The sequence below is a fragment of the Ostrinia furnacalis genome, unplaced genomic scaffold, assembly GCF_004193835.3.
Source record: "Ostrinia furnacalis isolate ACB-3 unplaced genomic scaffold, ASM419383v2 OfSCF0073, whole genome shotgun sequence".
In the NCBI taxonomy this organism is placed as follows: Eukaryota; Metazoa; Arthropoda; class Insecta; order Lepidoptera; family Crambidae; genus Ostrinia; species Ostrinia furnacalis.
In genome coordinates this window covers 233,288-254,164 of record NW_021130312.1, presented here as the reverse complement: position 1 = coordinate 254,164, position 20,877 = coordinate 233,288, and the positions used below count along the sequence as shown (strand labels likewise).

Sequence of the window (20,877 nt, the reverse complement as noted above, 5' to 3'; positions counted from 1 at the left end):
GAGCCTAAAGTCCCTATTTCCTAAGACACTAATGCCTTTTTTCACCATCAATCCCTAATTTTTAAGATACCCCTATAGTAACAAATTGTATGAATTTTGTTTTCATAGGAGTCACTTAAAAATTTGGGATTGATGATGTAAACGGGCATAAGTCCCTAGAGCCCTAGCCCTGCCTAAAAATAGATACTTAGACATAATAAGGGTTTGATAGGAAGGAAGCTGCTCCCAGGTCGCCCAGGGCAGCAGCGTTAGGACGGCAGGTAGGCGGCGGGGACCCGCTGCCAGCCCGGCAGACTCACCGGACTGATCATAGCGACGGCTAAGGGTGTCTTGGCCGCAGCGGGGGGAAATGAGACACAACGACGGACGGTTGATATCTGTTTATTGTTGTAATGCTATTGGTATTTTCAAATATTGCATTCCTTTTAGAACGTAGGTGCTCACTAAAACGGGATTTTGCAAAATTCAACCCCTTAGGGGGAAAACGATCCACGCGTTGCCGCGGGCGGATCCACGGCGTGCGCTGCCTCACCTCGCTCGACCTCTCCGACAACAGTGAGCCTCACCTCTAGTCTTAGGCTGGTTTTAGAATCGCGCTGACAGCGGAAATGTAGCAAACATAGAGATATAGAGAGACGCCAACTAATGCGCTGAGTTCGAAACTCAGTGTCGCATTAGAAATTCACACACGTAAAGTAATCAAATTTTATGTGCTCATTATCCACTGCGGTATCAGTGCTTAACGTTCGAATCTTTAGTGCTACGCAAGCAATGTAAACTGTTTACGTAAGACGTCAGCATGCTGACATCATTGCTGTCACGAGCAATGTGTTCTGTTTTTGGGCATATTGCTGTGACACCGGCCCCGCCCCTTTGTTACATCGCCCTTTAGTTTCTGTGTGTGTGGTAGCGATAGCGAAGCTTCGACAACGAGCGATCAGCGTCACTCAGGAACATTTACTTAATTACATACATATTGATCTGTCAGCGCCGACGATCAACGAGCCATCTGCGTGATTCTAAAAGCCGCTTTACATGTGGGCCTTGGGGGCCCCGTATCATTGATTCGGCTTTGTGTTGCATTAAAGCACTACAGCGCTGCGCACCTTAAAATTGTGTATGAAAAGTTGAATCAATTTCGGTTCTTTGAATGACAATAGTGAATACAAACATAATACAAATAGAATACAAACTACGGGAAAATAGTAGTAGATTGAAAGTGCATAAAATGTATTCTAATGAACTGATGGTCCTATCCCCTATACATTATACCTACAAAACATTGAATTTTTCTGTTTCTAGGTATGGAGTTTGAATTGTCTGGCATCGTGAGAGCTATAGGAAAGAATCATTCCATCACACATTTATCACTAAGCAAATTGACGGGGAAAAGATCGTATGCGCCGCCTCTAATACAAGTAAGTAAAGTTCAATTTTCAATATCAAATATTAGTTTGGACATGACAATAATGTTTCTATTTATTTCAGGCTCTAGTCCACGTTCTTCAAGAACCAGATACCGCCTTGACTTCATTAGATCTCAGTGATTGTAAACTTAAGGTAAGATATTTTCCTCAATAAAATTGAATGTAACAACGAGACTATGCGTTGAACTCGACCTTAAAAATAAAATAAAATAAAATAATAGCACATAATTCATCAATGATAGATGATAGTGTCTCACTTTATCACAGATATCGTATTGTTAAAAAAAGATGAGTAATGCACACGGTCAGACGAAACATCGATAATACAAGAAGGTAAAATCGTGTATTATTAGAATTAAACACACCTCTTTATCTGTGCCAAATATAGGATATTATATGTGAATTATTAAATTCTAAAACAGATGCTATTTCGTATTAAGGAAGTGATATAGGTTTGAGCCTGCCAATTTATAGTCCAAATTATAATTATTGTAGAAACATTCCTATTATATTATTATACTATACTATATTAATGTATTGTTTAAACATCGAATAAAATAACTATTTACCTAAAACATTGGAATATAAATAAATAAACAACCATCTACCACTACTAATCACCTAACGCCAAGCTAAACAAATTTTATTATCGCAAGTAGATAAAACGGATAAACAGAAAAGTAAAACATTATTCAATATCAATTTAAACTTCCATGAGTCATTGCAATAACATTTGGCCTCAGTGGTAAAATAACCAAAATTAAACTTATTTAAACCTTTATTCTTGACCAGATAATTGTTATGTAACAGACAAATTGTGGGGTTACTCTGAAAAACGTTATCCATACTTTCGAATGTTGCCATCCCTCTCACGCAAAGTGAGATGCCAGCATGGGCGACGGTGACAGATAGACCCGAATCTACATACGTTAACAACATTTCAGAATAGCCCTCTGTGCTTAGTGCGATTTTATACTAAACGTCATCGTTAGCGAGTACGTCAAAAAATCTATGAAGATTTTAGTTCTTCAAAGTATCCGCAAGGGACGCTGTACATACATACGTTTCATATCATTTTTTACGTAGTCGTTGTCGTTAACGATGACGTTATGTAAACTCGCACTTAGTACACTGCTGATCCATGTTATTTTAACTTGTAGGGAGACCTATACGGGTTGTTGAACGCCCTGGGCGGGGCTCGCCGCCTCCGCTCGCTCGACGTGGGAGGCAACCTGGCGGGCGACGCCGGGGCGCGGCTGCTAGCGAAGGCTCTCCAGTGCAACTGCACTCTGCACACCCTGTATATCGACCGCAATGCGTTCAGCTTGCAAGGTAAGGCTACCGTACTGTACGATTTACATTTAATGGTTCAAAATTATTTATAGATGAGTAGGTATCCTGTTGAGACATAAATGTATTGAGTTAGGGTAGTATTTGAACGCCCTTAATTATTCATTGTTTATTTATTTTATAAACCAATAAATAATGCATATTGATAAGAACACTATTAGTAAAGATATAATCTTATGTAACTTAATAACAGGTTTCTCCTTCAAAGATCTTATTAGATGTGGTAATTATAAGACATGATGAAAATAGAAAAAAAATTAGAGATAATATAACATTTATTTGGTTTTGATTAGGCATGGAAATAATTGCTTTTTTTCATTCATTTTCATTCTATGAAATGATGATTTTTGTTCATATGATTTCACAGGCAATGATTTTTATTCGCAGTGTCATAATGTAGCTCTTTCATATAATGTGCTACTTTTAATGAAGTATGAATTATGATGAACGATTGCTAATTAGCTAAAATATGAAATGTAACAATATCTGTTTCATTTTATGTCGCACAACAAAAAACTAACAGTTTCACAGCACAGTATGTATACAACAATCCAATCAATATTAACCGCGTGACTAGTGAAAAATAATTCATTTCATCTGCCTGCTATCTAATGAAATCATACGAATCATGACAAGAAAATCTAAACCTTAAACCTTTGAGTTTAAAGTTCATATTTAAAATGCCCAGTTTCGTCCGTCATCACATCTCTCGTCCTTTTCTAACACGCACATGATCAAATCATTCCTTCTTACTCGCTCGGTCGCTTTGCAGAGCTGCGCTCACGGACTTCGCTCGAATGAATGAATGAAATTCATTAATCATGAATGAACAAATGACAATCAACGAGTATGTTTATTGTTTAGGTTTGACGGACATCGCGATGGCCCTGCGTCGCTCGGTGAGCGTGCGGCGCGTAGAATTCCCCGGCTGCGACGCGGCGGCCGGCGGCCGCGCTGCCAGCGAACGCGTCGCTACGCTGTGGCGGGAGCTCCATGAGAGGTATGACTTGATACTGTGTATCTAATTTATTGTCTATATTCAATCCCAAAATATTATGGCGTATTATCAGACTGCTGGACTTAACGTAGTGTATCTGAAACTCTAAACAATAAACCGAAGACACTAGCTACAACTTTTTCAAAGCGTTTGACACTGTTTTAATTACCATTCAGATTCAAAATTTTGATTTGATTTAGGGTACTAAACATTTATTGAAACTACCGGTCTTACTGACCATTCATAGTTCGTAAGAAACGTATCACAAGGGGAGGGGTGTCTTAAACCTTTAACTGGTAGTGGCAGAATTGTTGCCACCATAATATTTTGAACCTTATTGAGAAAACATAAGGTACAAAACGAATTCAAAATATTTTTCTCTATACCACTTAAAGGGTTAACTATGCCCCAGAGTAGCGCTCTCGGTCCAACCTTTTTGCTTTATATTAAAGATGCAATTTTATCAAGTCTTATATTATTTCTTTTTTCTGCCAAAACAGATTAGCAGGCAACGCCACCGGCGCTCAATCCCACCGACTCCGAGCGTTGGCCTTAGAACGCGCGTGGGCAGGGGGCGAAGCCGCGGCCGCTTTAGCAGCCCAAGCTGCAGCCGCCTTGCCCCCTCCACCGCTGCCGGCGGCTTTGGAGAGAGCCGCCGCCGCTGCCCATCACTTACTGCATCAGTACTTGCAGGTTAGTGGGTACATGCTAGCAAAGTAGCTACGAGGGAGCATGTTAAAGCCACAGTTTCTCAATCCCGACTTTAAGCGCCGCAGCTTAAGTCACTAGGGCCGCCTTGCCCCCATCACAGCTGCCGGTGGCTTTGGAGAGAGCCGCCGCCGCTGCCCATCTCTTGCTGCATCAGTACTTGCAGGTTAGTTGGTACAGTACGCTAGTAAAGCAGCTACGAAACAAGTATGCTAAGAGATAAAGCCACTGCTGCTCAATCATTCCCACTTCATGCTTTAGCCAATCTGTGTGGATCGGGGGAGAATCGCGGCTCTTCAACTTTTTATAAGATTACATACTTATGTATGTAGACAGCCTTATGGCTGCCTATCCACTGCAACTGGAGCGGGGAGATGAGAGAATAGGATTGCTTGAAATTTTCGCTCCCCTGCGTCTATTAGTTCATCCTCTCCCCTCCAGTAGACAAGCAGCCTTTACTTGAAAGCAGTGAGTCAGATGTCAACTGCTACTTGTCAAAATCTCATGACGTCATAGTGTCTGTCATCGAGTATACCCTCAAAATAATATTCCCCATCGCTAGAGATGCGGCGAAGTGTTCGCCGCGATGGGAGGCGGCGGCAGCAGCGGCGAGCTGGTGACGCTGCAGGCCGTCCGCGACGCTATGGCGCCCTGCTCCACCACGCTGCAGGATCTACTCAAGTAAGGGGACATTATTTATTTGGTACTAGCTTTCCGCCCGCGGCATCGCCCGCGTGGAATTTTGTCTGTCACAAAAAAAAAATATCGCGCGCGTCCCTGTTTCAAAAACCGGGATAAAAACTATCCTATGTCCTTTCCCGGGACTCAAACTATCTCTATGCCAAATTTTATCAAAATTGCTTCAGTGGTTTAGGCGTGAAAGCAAGACAGACAGACAGAGAGTTACTTTCGCATTTATAATATTAGTATAGATCGGAAATGTCATTATTATTATTCAACGTGTGAATCAAATCACTCTCACAACCGAGCTACGGCTTACGGTTTAGAGACGGCGGCGGCAACCTTGATTGTGTTATTCTTCACGCTAATCGGAGGGTGGCATACTGGTGTGGATATCGAAAATTTGATATGATTTTATTTTGTCAGCTACATTTTCCAGCCATGTTATCAAAGCAGTTACCAATCCCAACTAATATTATAAATGCGAAAGTAACTCTGTCTGTCTGTCTGTCTGTCTGTCTGTCTGTCTGTTACGCTTTCCCGCTTAAACCTCGCAACCGATTTTGATGAAATTTGGCATAGAGATAGTTTGAGTCCCGGGAAAGAACATAGGATAGTTTTTATCCCGGTTTTTGAAACAGGGACGCGCGCGATAAAGTTTTTCTGTGACAGACAAAATTCCACGCGGGCGAAGCCGCGGGCGGAAAGCTAGTAATAGCTATTTTACGGCTAAGGTGGTGACACAAAACCTATTTTATCGATTTCCTTAGAAGAATGATGTATTAAGTAATGTTTTTTAATCAATGAATATAAATATATAGAATATACGTTTTTTTTTACAGTGAAGCTGTAGAGAGTCTAGCTCTCTCCGCGTGTGAGAGCGTGGACGGTGGGGACAGCGAACCCATTCAAAGCGTGGACCCAGATATTCCTGATCTACTTACACCCATTTCGCATTCTGGGGTAAAAAATGTTTTCTTATTTACAGTTTTAGAATAAGCACGAATATTAGTCCAGTCATTATAGTAAGTTCACCTCGGAATTCGAGATACCCAGCTGTAAGTCTGTAAATACGTGTATATTGACACCCTAAAAGTTGTCTCAAAACCTACATATGGTAGGGTGTAAGCAACTATTAAATTTCAAGGTCAACGGTCACAAAAATCGGTTTTTTGCGCTTTTTTTAGAAATATCTCATTTCCTGTGGGTTTTTTGCTATTTGTATTTATTATCAATATTGTAGAATACTAAATTCTCTACAAATTTTGTTTAAAAACTTTTTTTATACGGTGAACCGTTTTCGAGATAGAGGGCGGAGAGCGCGCGGTCACTGCATCACTTCAGGTCTACTTAAGCGGTTTAGATTTTTCATACAAAAGGATTTTCCCGCTAATTCCTGTGGGAATTTCGGGAATTCCTTGTTGTAACTAAGCTTTGAGTTTACTAAGGTACCTACATGCCAAATTTCAAGCGTCTAACTTCCGTTAAGCGTTTAGATTTTTCATACAAAAGGATTTTCCCGCTAATTCCTGTTCCCGTGGGAATTCCTAAGTATACTATAACCTGCCCAGGTGTATGAAGAATAATTGTACCAAGTTTCGTTAAAATCCGTCGAGTAGTTTTTGTTTCTATAAGGAACATACAGACGGACAGAATTCTATACATGAAATATATTTTCAAAATAACTATCAGGGGGTGATTAGTGATCGATACTGATGCCAAAAATGCAATCAGTAAAATTTTTGTCTGTCTGTCTGTCCGTCTGTATGTTCCTTATAGAAACAAAAACTACTCGACGGATTTTAACGAAACTTGGTACAATTATTCTTCATACACCTGGGCAGGTTATAGTATACTTAGGAATTCCCACGGGAACAGGAATTAGCGGGAAAATCCTTTTGTATGAAAAATCTAAACGCTTAACGGAAGTTAGACGCTTGAAATTTGGCATGTAGGTACCTTAGTAAACTCAAAGCTTAGTTACAACAAGGAATTCCCGAAATTCCCACAGGAATTAGCGGGAAAATCCTTTTGTATGAAAAATCTAAACCGCTTAAGTAGACCTGAAGTGATGCAGTGACCGCGCGCTCTCCGCCCTCTATCTCGAAAACGGTTCACCGTATAAAAAAAGTTTTTAAACAAAATTTGTAGAGAATTTAGTATTCTACAATATTGATAATAAATACAAATAGCAAAAAACCCATAGGAAATGAGATATTTCAAAAAAAAGCGCAAAAAACAGATTTTTGTGACCTTTGACCTTAAAATTTAATAGTTGCTTACACCCTACCATATGTAGGTTTTGAGACAACTTTTAGGGTGTCAATATACAAGTATTTACAGACTTACAGCTGGGTATCTCTAATTCCGAGATTCTTACCTAATTTAAGCTTAAATGACTGGACTATATCTTGCTTTTCCGTCGGAAACATTTTGTAATTTTTTTCATAATAAACTTTTTTTGCGGTACCCATAAGTATTTTTGTCGTACTTGTTTTACTACAAAATATACAATGTATTCATGCGTCTATAATTTCACGCTATCACAGAAGTTGGACTATTTGAATTTGGTAAGTAGAAATGTATTATTACACACTGTAAAACCCTGGTTTTCCTAAATAAATAAATAAATAAATAAGTATTATGTACAAAAGTCAGTCAATCTGTTATTTTCCAAATAAATCCTCGCGTAACCGAATATAGCGCTCATTGTACGAGATTCGTTTATATTTGCGCATCGTTTCGTTCTCTAAAAATTGTTTGTGATGTTCCACTCACTATAGTATACCTACTCGTTATTCGTTATTAGTGTACGTACATACATGTTTTATATTTCTACAATATTGCACATAATGTATTTATTACTAATGGTCCCCTCGTGCCAAGCTAAAATAATATGCTTTTGTTACGAGTGGGTTTGAACCAGCAGGATCTAGGCAACGGATCTCGAGTCAGCTAGTCCGACACCTTCACCTTTTGACTTGTCATTTCATTCATTTTTGTAACTACACTCGCGAGCAAAACTATGGAATCACTTACATGAAGTCGTTTCCACGCGAACTTGTGTACTAACGAATTTGTTAGTAACAAAAAAAGTGGCACCATTTTAAAGATTAAACTTTTATCTTTAAATTGATACCAAATTCATTTAAATCACACCAGTATTAAAAAAGATATCCCGGCTGATGTGAAGAAGTAACGAAAAAGACATGTATGAACTGTTTGATACGTCGCGAGTTGCGGCCTATTTACCCCCTATAAAAGCATGCGTTTTTAGGTTTTTGCTTTCACACGTTGATTCATACACATCTCCGCTTCTTTTGACACTTTACCTGGGATTCTACACCTTCAGAAGCAGCACAAATCGTTGCACTATTGCAAGAAAGGCTCAGCCAGCGGGCTGTCGCACGTCAGCGCCACATAAGCCCGTCCTGGGTTTCGAAAGTTTCAAGACGCTTTCGGGAGACTAGTGGCTTTATCCTGAGACCAGGTTCTGAACAGCGCCGGTGCACATCGCAGAGGGAAGACCATTTTTTCATGTCAACCTCTCTATGAAATCGTCATTTAACTGGAATCGATGTCCATCAAGAGCTCAGAAATGTTCGTAAGATAGCTGTTAGCGAGTGGACAGTTCGTCTAAGATATAAGCAATAGAATTTGACTCCAAAAAGGCCTGCCACAGGCTCGAAACTGACGGCAGGTCACCGATAAGCACCCTTTCAATTTGCTCGTACACATCTCGATGTGAAGGCGAGGTGAGTTCTGTTCTCCGATGAATGCAAACTGTGTTTGCAGGGCAGCAGTCGAAGAGGTCGGGTTTATAAGCGGCCTGAGGAGCGATTTGTGCAGTGCTGGTTCGCTGAAACAGTGGCTTATGGGGGTGGCTTGCTCGACTTAACATCGAGATGTGTACGAGCAAATTGAAAGCGTGCTTATCGGTGACCTGCCGTCAGTTTCGAGCCTGTGGCAGGCCTTTTTGGAGTTAAATTCTATTGCTTATGTCTTAGACAAACTGTCTACTCGCTAACAGCTATCCTACGAACATTTCTGAGCTCTTACTGGACGTCGATTCCAGTCAAATGACGATTTCATAGAGAGGTTGACATGAAAAAACGGTCTTCCCTCTGCGATGTGCGCCGGCGCTGTTCAGAACTTGGTCTCGGGATAAAGCCACCAGTCTCCCGAAAGCGTCTTAAAACTTTCGAAACCCAGGACTGGCTTATGTGGCGCTGACGTGCGACAGCCCGCTGGCTGAGCCCTTCTTGCAATAGTGCAACGATTCGTGCTGCTTCTGAAGGTGTAGAATCCCAGGTAAAGTGTCAAAAGAAGCGGAGATGTGTATGAATCAACGTGTGAAAGCAAAAATCCGAAAACGCGTGCTTTTATAGGGGGTAAATAGGCCGCAACTCGCGACGTATCAAACAGTTCATACATGTCTTTTTCGTTACTTCTTCACATCAGCCGGGATATCTTTTTAAATACTGGTGTGATTCAAATAAATTTGGTATCAATTTAAAGATAAAAGTTTAATCTTTAAAATGGTGCCACTTTTTTTGTTCCTAACGAATTCGTTAGTACACAAGATCGCGTGGAAACAACTTCATGTAAGTGATTCCATACTTTTGCTCGCGAGTGTAGTTCATTCATTCATTCTTGCAGGCGACGCCGCTCGGCTGCCGGCGGCGCGAGCGCGGCGGGCGGCGCGTGCGGCCCAAGTCGGTGGCGGAGCAGCAGTGCAGCAGCAACGAGATGCTGTCGCTGCCGCCGCTGCACGCCGAGGCCGCCGACGCGCTCGCCGACCTGCCCGCGCACACGCTGCGGCACCTCGTCAAAGGTATCCACTCTGTGCAGCGAACTGTATACGTGCGTATGAGTTAGCACACCTGGCGGCCGTGACGTCACATCGACGCTCGAGGGAGATTCGCATTCCAGCGAGGTGCGCAGTTAACACGACCGGGTTACAATGAACGTACACACGCGCCTCTTGTCCCTGGCCGCGCAGTATCCACGCGTTCATGCTATACAGGATTACACACTTCGTCGCTATAAAATCCTCTGTTATAATCCTGATAACTCTACTGCAAGTTAAAACGTTTAGTAATTTGATGGTTGAATTTCGTTTTGTAATCGTGTTTATTTGAACAATTAGTTTTGTTCACAGGTCGACCCAGACGGGCAAAAACACGAGCGCCATCACGCCCTATCACCGATCAGTCACAAGACATCGATGAAGGTATGCATTTTGTCTAAAATGTGTTGTTGTATCCTAGATATAAGACAATACAATCACAATAACAAAATTGTCGCGTAAAGCCAATATGTATACAATAAAGTGCGATAATACAATATGTATACACTTAACATCAGGTGCGATTGTGGTCAAATACCTGCCTTGTTTTGCATAAAAAAAATGTTCTCTGTTCGCTTGCCGTGTAACACTCTGGTATCGTAAATAACTAGTGTTGTGCGTTGGCAGGTCTGGACGAGTTTTGGCGCACTTGCCGCACGCCGCCTGGCAGCGAGGAGGCGTCGCTGTCGACGCGCACGCCGCTGACGTCACGCTCGCTGCACTCGCTGTCGTCGCTGGCCTCGCCCTCGCCGCTGCGCCACTCGCCCACGCTGCAGCGCGACGACACCATGTAAGTGCCGCCCGCCGCCGCAGCGAGGAGGCGTCGCTGTCGGCGCGCACGCCGCTGACGTCACGCTCGCTGCACTCGCTGTCGTCGCTGGCCTCGCCCTCGCCGCTGCGCCACTCGCCCACGCTGCAGCGCGACGACACCATGTAAGCGAAGACGAGCTGGTGTAAAAGAGTTTTAAACGACATGTGTGACGTCATAAGGGACAATATTAGAGCCAACAATTAGACCCAACGATTTAGGCATGGAGCTGCCGATTTGAGATTTTTGGAAGGACGCAAGTTTGATGCTCGTCCATTTCAGCCAAATGACGTCCAGTCGTCCACTGCTGGACAAACATCTTCTCCACAGATTTCTAACGCTCGGTCCTGCGCTAACCGCATCCAGGTGCTTCCCGTGACCTTCACCTAGATCTTCCATCCACTGAGTGAGAGGACTGCCTACATTATGTTTTCCGGTTCGTGGTCACCACTCAATAACATACTTTTCTACCCCAATGGTCATCAGATATACGATCCATGTGCACCACTTAAATCTTGCAATAATCTGCTTATCTCAACCAGATACCCGACAATATTTAATTTCTATTCTTAACATCAAATTTCATTTTTGCAGGTACAGCGTTACATCTGGAGAGAGCACGCCCGTCTTATTAGAATGTGGTGAGTAGCAAAGCACGTTTTAAATGGTTACATTACTGCTTTTAGACCAACTCTTTAAGATTATTTCGCTTATCTGTCTGCCATAAAAAGTTGTAACTTACATAATACTACTTTCTCTCTGTATAATCATATTGGAGATGAATGCGATAAAAGAACAAGATGATTAATTTTCAAATCACACACAAAATATCGTCTCACCCATTGCAGAGGTGTCCCGTTGCAAGTCTTCCGACAACGTAGGAGCCAAAGCGCCCACCACGCCGCCACCATCGCGCTCCTCAGACAACGTCAACACCATGGGTAAGGTCACCAATAATGCTTTATATTCGTGGAACTCGATGCTAATAGAATCTTAGAACAAAACAGTATCTTGATTATAATGCAAAGAAAGTTGTTAATTTTTAAGCAAACAATATCTTTATCTTTTCTTGTTGATCACAAAAGGCACAAACTACACAAATTACCTTTTAGATCACATTTCTTTTAAAAAGCTGACACGGCGCACCTTTGTATTTTTATAATAAAATTTTCTACTCTTTATGTAATGTTATAAGTGATTGTTATGAAATTGCCGTTTAATATCATATTCATATGCCCATTATCCTGTAGCTCGATAACTATCCCCATTTTGTTTCTTTCTTTTACCGTTTTCAAGGTTTAGTTAAAACTAAAATATCATTTTTCAAAATCAAATTTGTAATGATTCCTACAATGACTGGATTACAGTTGCTGTTAACTTAATTTGTTTATTTATTAAATTGTTTAACAAAATTAGTTTATAATCTTCAAAATCTCATACCAAACGGCAATATCATACGTAGCACCTAAAATGCACAGTTATTATACCAATATTCTACTAGCATCGACAAATATCAGCTTCGAAGCTTAAATTGTCTTTGTACACTGTGATCGTCCATTCACTGTGTGGGTATGAGCTACACGGCTTCTGTACTGTCCAGTCGGCTTGGAGTGAAGCTACTGCTGGCCTACAGCATAACGCCTGTCGCCGCTAATATCGTTATATGTATGCACACAACCATCACATTTTTCGACGCTTATTAAAACGGATATGGATATTATGGAATTCAGAATGTTTGGATCACTCATCAATCTAATTATCAAATCGACCGTTACTCATACTACATTAATAATGACAATACATATCATAATTTTCACACATTAATCAAAACCATGAATATTATGATTCAGTCATAAATTACAAATTACGAAATAACTTCAGAATATTTTAAACTCATTGCACTGGAACTGTTAAATTTTTAATTGTAAACAAAAAAAAGACTGGAGTTCAGTCTGTTTTTTGTTTACAATTAAAAATATCGTAGAACTCAAGATAAAATGCAACATCGAGTCTCGTAACTGTTCTACGTCAATCAAGTCAATGCTTATAGATGACCCACGCTGAACTGTCCCACCAAACTCAATGACAGGGGGCCGCTACCATCGTTCAACTATATGGTTTCCAACATGGCAAAAATCGGAAGCAGCGATCCGGTATTGACGGTGGCGCTCCACTGTCAATGTCATGGATAGGACAGTTCTGAGCCCCGATTACGGTAATTTTTAACGTCTCCAAGCGTCTGAAGCGCGTCTGGATTGTAGACGTTAAAAGTTACCGTAATCGGGGCTCAGTATTTTGGAACTATAAGCATAGCTTCGGAAAATGTGAGTTGCGTGGGCGTGGCATACGCGTTGCGTGGGCGTGGCGTGAGTCGTGAGCGTGCGTGTGTTCAGGGAACGGCTGCGCGCGCACGCCGGGCAAGGCGCGGCCGTGGTCCGTGGCTGGCAACCCCGACGCCAGCGCCGCCGCCTGCACCACAGGTAAACTAACGCTGTGCTTGTAGCTGATGTATGTGAGCTGTGTTGTATAAACGGGGCTTAACTCTAAGAGTAGGCGCACACCGTTGATTTTTAGTTGGCCGATAGTTGTGCCCGATTTTACATTGTATGAAGAATCGGCCAAATCGAATCGGCGTAGTGTGCGCACTCCCATACATGCCCAATACTGATCAACTGCCCGACTAAACTATCGGCCGACGTAAAATCAACGGTGTGCGCCTACTCTAACGCCGTTTCGGATCAGTGTGAAAATCACTCAAATAGACGCCGCCATAGTCACTATGGCTATGTTCAAACGGCGAATATACGATTAAACTTTTCAAGTACACAGATTACAAATTACGGATGAGTTTTTTTACATGGAATAATCTTTCAAACGACAACCATTTTCATTCGATTGGATGTTACATTTGTGTATGATGCGACATGAACATTTAAGCGCCACCGCGTGTCGTATTTGATACAATCTTACGGCAACCGGTGGTAAGACTGGCAACTTCCTACAGGATACAAGAAAAAACAAATTCTTTAGGATATTTTACTTAAGAACAAATTAATTTATTTCTATTGTTACTATTTTCATGAAAAATCGTTTACGCTTGTACAAGTCCCTGATTGAAAAGGTAAACGAGAACAAACTGCTGTCTGAACTTAGCTGTAGTGACAACATATCCGATCGAAAACGGCGTTGGGAGTACTCCAAGTCTAAAGAGAGTGGAGAACGCTTTTACATTATGTGAAATAGCGGTAGCACAGTTTTAATTTCCACATCTAATACATTTTGGTATATTTCAAAATATTTTTAAACCAGTTTTAGTATTCACGATGAAATGATATATTTTATGAATATTGTCAATTAACGCAGTAACGCTAGTTTCACACGATTGGCGGGCAGCTATTGAGCTTAATGTGTAAGCGTTCTTACTTATAGCCTGACCAGGAACATAAAAACCCTGGCACAGAGGCGCGTCAATTGCATTTGATAGTGCAACACTGAGTACAGTCGTACCTGTGTTAAATTAATAGGCTAACTTTATGTATCAGGATTCAGTATTACGGGCTAATTTGATATTTTCATAAATTAACGAAATTTATAGGTAGCCTGATTTAAATAAATTAAATGAAACCATCAATCGAGCTAGTAGAATTTATTTTATTATTCATCAATAATCAAATTCAGAACTTGAATATTCAACTGCAATGTCTGCTCATGAACGCTTACTTACTTACTTCTTTCCCAATCCCATAAAATTCAACACTTAGAAAGTGACAAAAAATTTTAAAATAGGTAGTTGAAACAAACCACAGCTAATTTTCATAGTGGACTGTACTATACGATGAACATGTCAGTCAATTTGACAACCTTTGTCGGAACATTATTCAATGAAAATATTGTCCGAACCNTAGGGGAGACCGAGGGCATTTGAAACAATTTTGACAATTTGTTTCATACACAAAACGCTGTAGGCAGAATTTATATGATATTAGTACCAATCGATAGGTAATTCTATACACTTGCGAATAATTAACATAGAGAAATTGTAAACGATAAATATTGCGGTGAAAAATCGACTTCTCCGTAACAAGTCAATTTGTTTCAACTCCCCTCACACCGAGGTAAGATGAAACAGGGGTCGAGGAGAGTTGAAACATATATTTTTAAGAAGTATTGAGGGATATTTTAATGAAAGTGTAGATATCATATAAAGGTTTTTATTGAAATAAAACTTTTCAAGTAAGAAAACAACTTTTTTATCAACATTTTTTACTGATAAATTTTTTTTACTGATTATATTGACTTGGCCATCGCATGAAAACACGTGTAAATTAAATTATTTAGTGCGATGGCCAAGTCAATATATTTATGTAAAACGTTAAAGATATCCTGGCCTGGACTTGGTATTACATGGATCTCACAACTTTTTACCGTAGAACAACTGAGTTGCGAGACTTGGTTTTTTTGACAAGTATTGTTTTTGATGGGATTTAAGTTAAAATACAACTATCTCACAAATTACAAAAATCAAAATAATTATGGAAATAAAAATATCAGTCTGACAAGCAGTTGTGGCAAACATAAGAAAATTCCTCACCAGTGCAAGATTCATGAGCCCAGTTTTTGCACTCCAGACATTGCACCCACTTTTCTTTGGCTCTGCTATTAGAATATGGCTCAAAACAACAAAGGCATAAAGTTTCCTCTTCTTCTTCACTGTCTTCATTTTTTCTTTGTTTCTTTATAACCAAATATGCCCAAATTAAACCAACAAAAAAAATACTAGGAGAGTTGAAACACCCTGTTTCAAATCTCCTCAGTAAGAAAAAACCTCCCATTTTTTATTAAATCTATGATCAAGAAGCAAATACACAGAAACCAATTGTACTAAATATATATAACAAATCTTTAGTTAATGAGCTTTCCAAACATATATAACTTAAACCAAAATACAAAACATATAACAAAATAAAGGCATCGCAAAAATTCGTTGAAAACTTACTTTTCACGATTTTTGTCACATGGCACACTAAACTCCACAACCGCGGGACTTACGCGATGGACACGAACTGACATGGCCGCGGGAGGCGGAAAGTAGGTGTAAAGGGACGTTGCCAGCTTGCTAACGGTTTTGAGTACAGAGAAATCTGTACTGTTTCAAATCACCTTTGTTTCAAATGCCCTCGGTCTCCCCNACGATGAACATGTCAGTCAATTTGACAACCTTTGTCGGAACATTATTCAATGAAAATATTGTCCGAACCCTTAGTATTTCTCTTCGACAAATACTTTAACACATTGTGAACCACTTTTCTTTCACGACTATAAAAATATTTTAGCAATTTAATTCATAAAACCAATTGCGCACATTTAAAATAAAGTTTGTATACACTTTGACAGCAATAGACTGACATGCAAGGTGACATGTCAATGAAGTTTTCAGTTACTGTTGCCATTAAAAGAAATTAGTACCATTAGTTTTCCGCAACATGGCGAGGGTTTTTATGTTCCTGGTCAGGCTATACAATTTATATTTTTAAATCAAAATATGCTCATATTTCTAGTCAAAACAAATCAAAGTTAGTTTCTTTATTTTATATTTCTTTAATCAAACCACAATCAGTTCTTTTGTTCTAACAATTGTCTTTAATTTTACAGATGAAAGAAAACGTTTCATTTTTACTTTAAATATTTAATAATAATTTAATTGTTTTTTCGAAGTATTCCGTCTGTTTTTTTAGTTTTCTTAATTAAAATCTTAACATGCACGATGTTTTTAATTTCATAGAGTCGGTGTTTGTTCAACTGTGATGACTTATTAATTAACGTTAGGCAGGTATTGGATTTATGAAACAAGTAATACATGTTATTAATTTTCTTATACAATTACTAATTATTTCAGAATAAACAGGCATGTTAAGAGACACCTAAAAAACTTGGTATACCGGTACCGGTTATGATTTTTAACTGGCATGTTTTTTGGATTCTTACACACTCATTTTACTGGCTCAGGTGTGTTTTAAAACACTTCAAAATATAATGTACAGTAAATCTTTAATTTTTTTTTTATATGTAATATCTTGCTACTATCGATAACGCAATTTGTTCGCAAATGAATCAGTAACACTTGACGTAAGCAAAGGCTTTGTAACTGATACTCAACATCAGTATACAAATATTACGCTATCAACGGCTGTGTGTGAAGCTAAAAGTAGTATTGTATAACGAGTATAAGGCTTGAGATTACCAACAGATACTAATAGAGGTTTTACTAAATTATTTTACTGGTCACTAACCACTCGTTATTACTGTTGCGGAACATCTAAAAATATTTGAGAAATCGATAGTGCTATCGATACTATCGCCATTATGTAATAGTAACTTTAGTCGATACTCGATAGTATTGCAAAAACTGACAGAAATCACAATAAGAACAATAGTATCGCATATCGCTCAAAATGCCCTATCGATACTATTACGCATACGGCGATACTATCAGCACTACTTGTTATTCTGTTGGTGAACTTGAGCCTAGTGTTGTAACCGCGCCAGTGTGAGTGGTGTAAGATCCGTGTGGTGGTGGTCTACAGAAGGCGTGGAGGCCTGCGTGGGCGGCAGCATCGTGGGCATCACGCCGGGCGCGGCACTAACCAGTAACCAACTTTCAGACGCTATTCTGTACTGAGCGCTAGTCAATGTCAAGGCTGTATAGGTAAACGCGCGTGCGCTGCTTTTTGTGTGCTATTCTTGTTTTTTTTTTCAATGTTGTCCCTGGCACCTTTGTTTTTTTTATATTTGTAAATGGAATGTTTACCCTGTTTTATCAACTTGAGTCACTTTTAGCGGATCTCTTTCTAAACTGTGATCGATTTATGTCCAGTGAAACAACTGTTTCAGCAGCAACCAAAGTGAGAGAGAAACTGGTTCTTCGTATGTTTCTGTAGTTTAGTTAGATAGTTGTTGTGCGCATTGTCAATAGCATTAGGATATAATTTAATTTGTGCAAACAGCTTAAATGCATAAGAAGCGAATATACATAGTGGTATTCGAATCCATCAAAGCAAGCCCATATCAGAGCTTTGTGTACCGTATTCACATGCACATTATTCTTTCATTTTCTGCATGTTTCTTTATTTGTTCCATTTTCCACATTTAAACCATAGTATCAATTATTTATTTTCATACGTAGCAACACCAAAAAGTATTATCATGTAAAGCATGCCCACAATATTATAAGTATTACGGGTCATTCCATAAAAATCTGTATATTTTCGACGTCATTTTGTCCGTAACTTTTTTAAGATGCTTTTGAATACTTTATTAGTGTAAATTATAGTTTATTAATTAATTATGTTATGTCTAAAAGGGCCAGTCATTTTATGCTTTATTTTAGGAGAAATTATAATTTTAAATTTTTTCATACTACATTACTCCTATATGACTTCTAATAAAGTATAAAACTTATAACCTTAACATTTATAGACAAGTTAATATACATAATGTAGTTGTTTTGTTATTATCACCATATAAAAAACATCATTCCCTAACTAGTAATTTAGTCCCAAGTGCCGTTTAAAGCTAGGGCCTGACGCTCTAGGGACTGACGATTTGGAGTAAAACTTAACACACATGCAGATTAACTTTATATTATAAGATGCTTAATACGATGTGCCGAAAATAGCCAAAAAACCACACGTAAATACTAATTAAATTATATACAATTTCTTATTGTAATCAATAAAGCTACTCGACTAGGGACTGACGAAGTGACTGGATAAACACATGTTTCCGCAACAACTGGCACGTTTGCACTAATTCAAAAAACGGCTACCGCAAAGCCAGTATGGTCTGAGGATAACTTCGTATCGTACTTTAAACTCAACTAAATGTCATTCACTCTAAATACATATTAAAGCGCAAAATTATAAAATCAGTGCGTGGCGAGGGAATGACGCTAAAAGCTGTAGACTCTTTTTCAACTAAAGAAAATCAAATTATTGTTTATTGAAACCGCAAAATATTAATAGAATTTGGTGTAATATACATTTAAATAGATTATTCGTTAATTAAAACAAAGGATAAAGTTGATGTTTTTATAAATGCGGGTCCCAAAACACAAACTTTTGGAGTACGGACATGCCTAGGGAATGACGTTTTGGGTCATTCAAAAGGAATTTAAGATGTTTTAAAAATTCTTTCAAAAAATATAAATGGGTGATGAATAAAGCACATTGCGAGCTATTATTTAACAATTTTGGAATAAAATATTAACAAATATTTCATGTGAAATGTGGCGCGGACTAAGAGTTGACATATTTTTGTGGAATGACCCTTACATACTTAGGTATATAAAATTAAATAAAAATGCAACCCAGGAGAATGGTAATTTACTTAGTGCGTGCGTAGTCAACGTAGTTTATTTGTACTAAGGAGAACAGAGTGGCAAATTCCGTGGCCAAAATCAATATTATTCTGATACCAATGATAAGCCACGCTTTTTCCTCATCTCTTCTCGAACATTTATTATCAATTTTTGAAACTAAATATTTATGAAACTTTATAATTTTTCAGGCTCTATGCTACGAGATCATCCTTTAACTCCAGGTTAGTTTGTGTTTTATTTTATTTTAATTGTGTAGACAATACAAATCGTAGTTAAGATTTTGAAACAATATTCAAGTGTCTACATTACCCTATACCAATAATTTTTAAAGCAAGTTTTTTGAGCATCTTCTTTCTAAGTAAGTTAACATGCTAAGATCGCGGAGTTTGTTGAATTTGTATAGATATTAATCAGAAGAAACCGTCTTATACATTATAGTATCACGTCACGTCACGTCACGTCAATAAAATCTATTTTATTTTCAGAGGGAGCCGAAGCCTAAACGAGCTATAGTCGGGAGCGTAGGACGGCGAATGCAGTACGTGATACGTTGAGCAGGGTTCATCCAGATATTACATTAGAACGGATTTTATTATCGGATGCTCACAATTGTGCCAGTTAGAATTTTAACTTTTTAGATGGTAAAATAGCTACCTACTGATTAGTATTCTGATATCGTAATTGATTCGCCATTTAGTTATTATCCATTTGAATAATGGTTTTCATTACTTATTATAAAATAAACGGTCATAATAATAAAATTCCAAGTAACTTAGGATATTAAGGTCTATACATACTAATGACATTTTTATTTACTGTGATTGAGTTAGTATTATGTAAATGTTCGTGGAATATTATTTTATTTGCAGAACCTATGTTTGCTGAAAACTATTATGTGATATGAACTTTTAATTACTAACTGGTTTATTTCGCAATGCCCGCTTCATCAATGTTCTTTATGGATTTAGTCACTATTTATTTAAAAACGTAAACATCTTGTACTATTTGTTATTATTGAGTTATATTTTTATTAGCCTTATCGAGCAATGATGAAATGGGTGCTAAAAACTTTTGCTATATTTCCTCGCTCTTACAAAATCAATTTGACAGAATAATTTGAGGCGTCAACGGATTGGTCTTACCTAGTCATGCTTTAAAAGGCCTATTACACGCACAATCTATCTCAGTTAAGTCTTTTGTGAGAATGAATGTATGTAATTCGTTTTTAATCAATTTTAATGACCGATATCTTCCATCCTATACATTCCTAAATTGTAAAATATTTACCAATATGTGGAAAATAATGAAGTGTGATTTTTAAATAAAGTTCAAACGTAAGGTGAAAATTAGAATAGTACCAACTTGCAGTGATGTGAGGTTCAATTTTACGGTAGTTCGATAAAATATGTAGAGAACGCCCCATACATTTTAAGTGTTCACTAGAGTAAAATAATGTTTGTAAAACGATTACATTCATCTGTCTATTGAATACATTAAGCTATCTTTTATTGGCGTTTCTTATGTAAATTAACTAATTATTATAAGTAGATGTATAGTATATTGCTAAATTATTTCATAGTATTTTTATATTCATTCCATTTAGTTGGTTTTATCTAGCTCTTTGGTACCAGACTGATTTTACGGTACTTTTATTTATGGTGCAATTTATGTATAGAGCGT

The 20,877-nt window shown here is 38.5% G+C and overlaps 1 protein-coding gene across 1 annotated transcript; it reads left to right on the top strand.

The window, feature by feature from the left end:
* Positions 1–490: 490 nt before the first annotated feature.
* On the top strand, positions 491–20,543 carry LOC114350017 (uncharacterized). The gene is made up of 17 exons (XM_028300642.1): positions 491–555; positions 1,303–1,418; positions 1,489–1,560; positions 2,588–2,759; positions 3,642–3,777; positions 4,275–4,467; positions 5,045–5,163; positions 6,006–6,126; positions 9,823–9,997; positions 10,325–10,396; positions 10,640–10,802; positions 11,415–11,461; positions 11,669–11,761; positions 13,214–13,300; positions 17,405–17,467; positions 19,386–19,418; positions 19,683–20,543. Exons 2-17 carry the CDS (start codon positions 1,305–1,307, stop codon positions 19,697–19,699), a joined length of 1,677 nt encoding a protein of 558 aa, XP_028156443.1. The 5' UTR covers positions 491–555; positions 1,303–1,304; the 3' UTR covers positions 19,700–20,543.
* Positions 20,544–20,877: the final 334 nt, after the last annotated feature.

Excerpts from the sequence above, each read along its gene's own strand:
- LOC114350017 (XM_028300642.1), top strand. The coding sequence starts at position 1,305 with ATGGAGTTTGAATTGTCTGGCATCGTGAGAGCTATAGGAAAGAATCAT. Across the intron at positions 1,419-1,488 it reads ATGCGCCGCCTCTAATACAA|GCTCTAGTCCACGTTCTTCA; the intron begins GTAAGTAAAGTT and ends TATTTATTTCAG. Across the intron at positions 10,803-11,414 it reads CTGCAGCGCGACGACACCAT|GTACAGCGTTACATCTGGAG; the intron begins GTAAGTGCCGCC and ends TCATTTTTGCAG.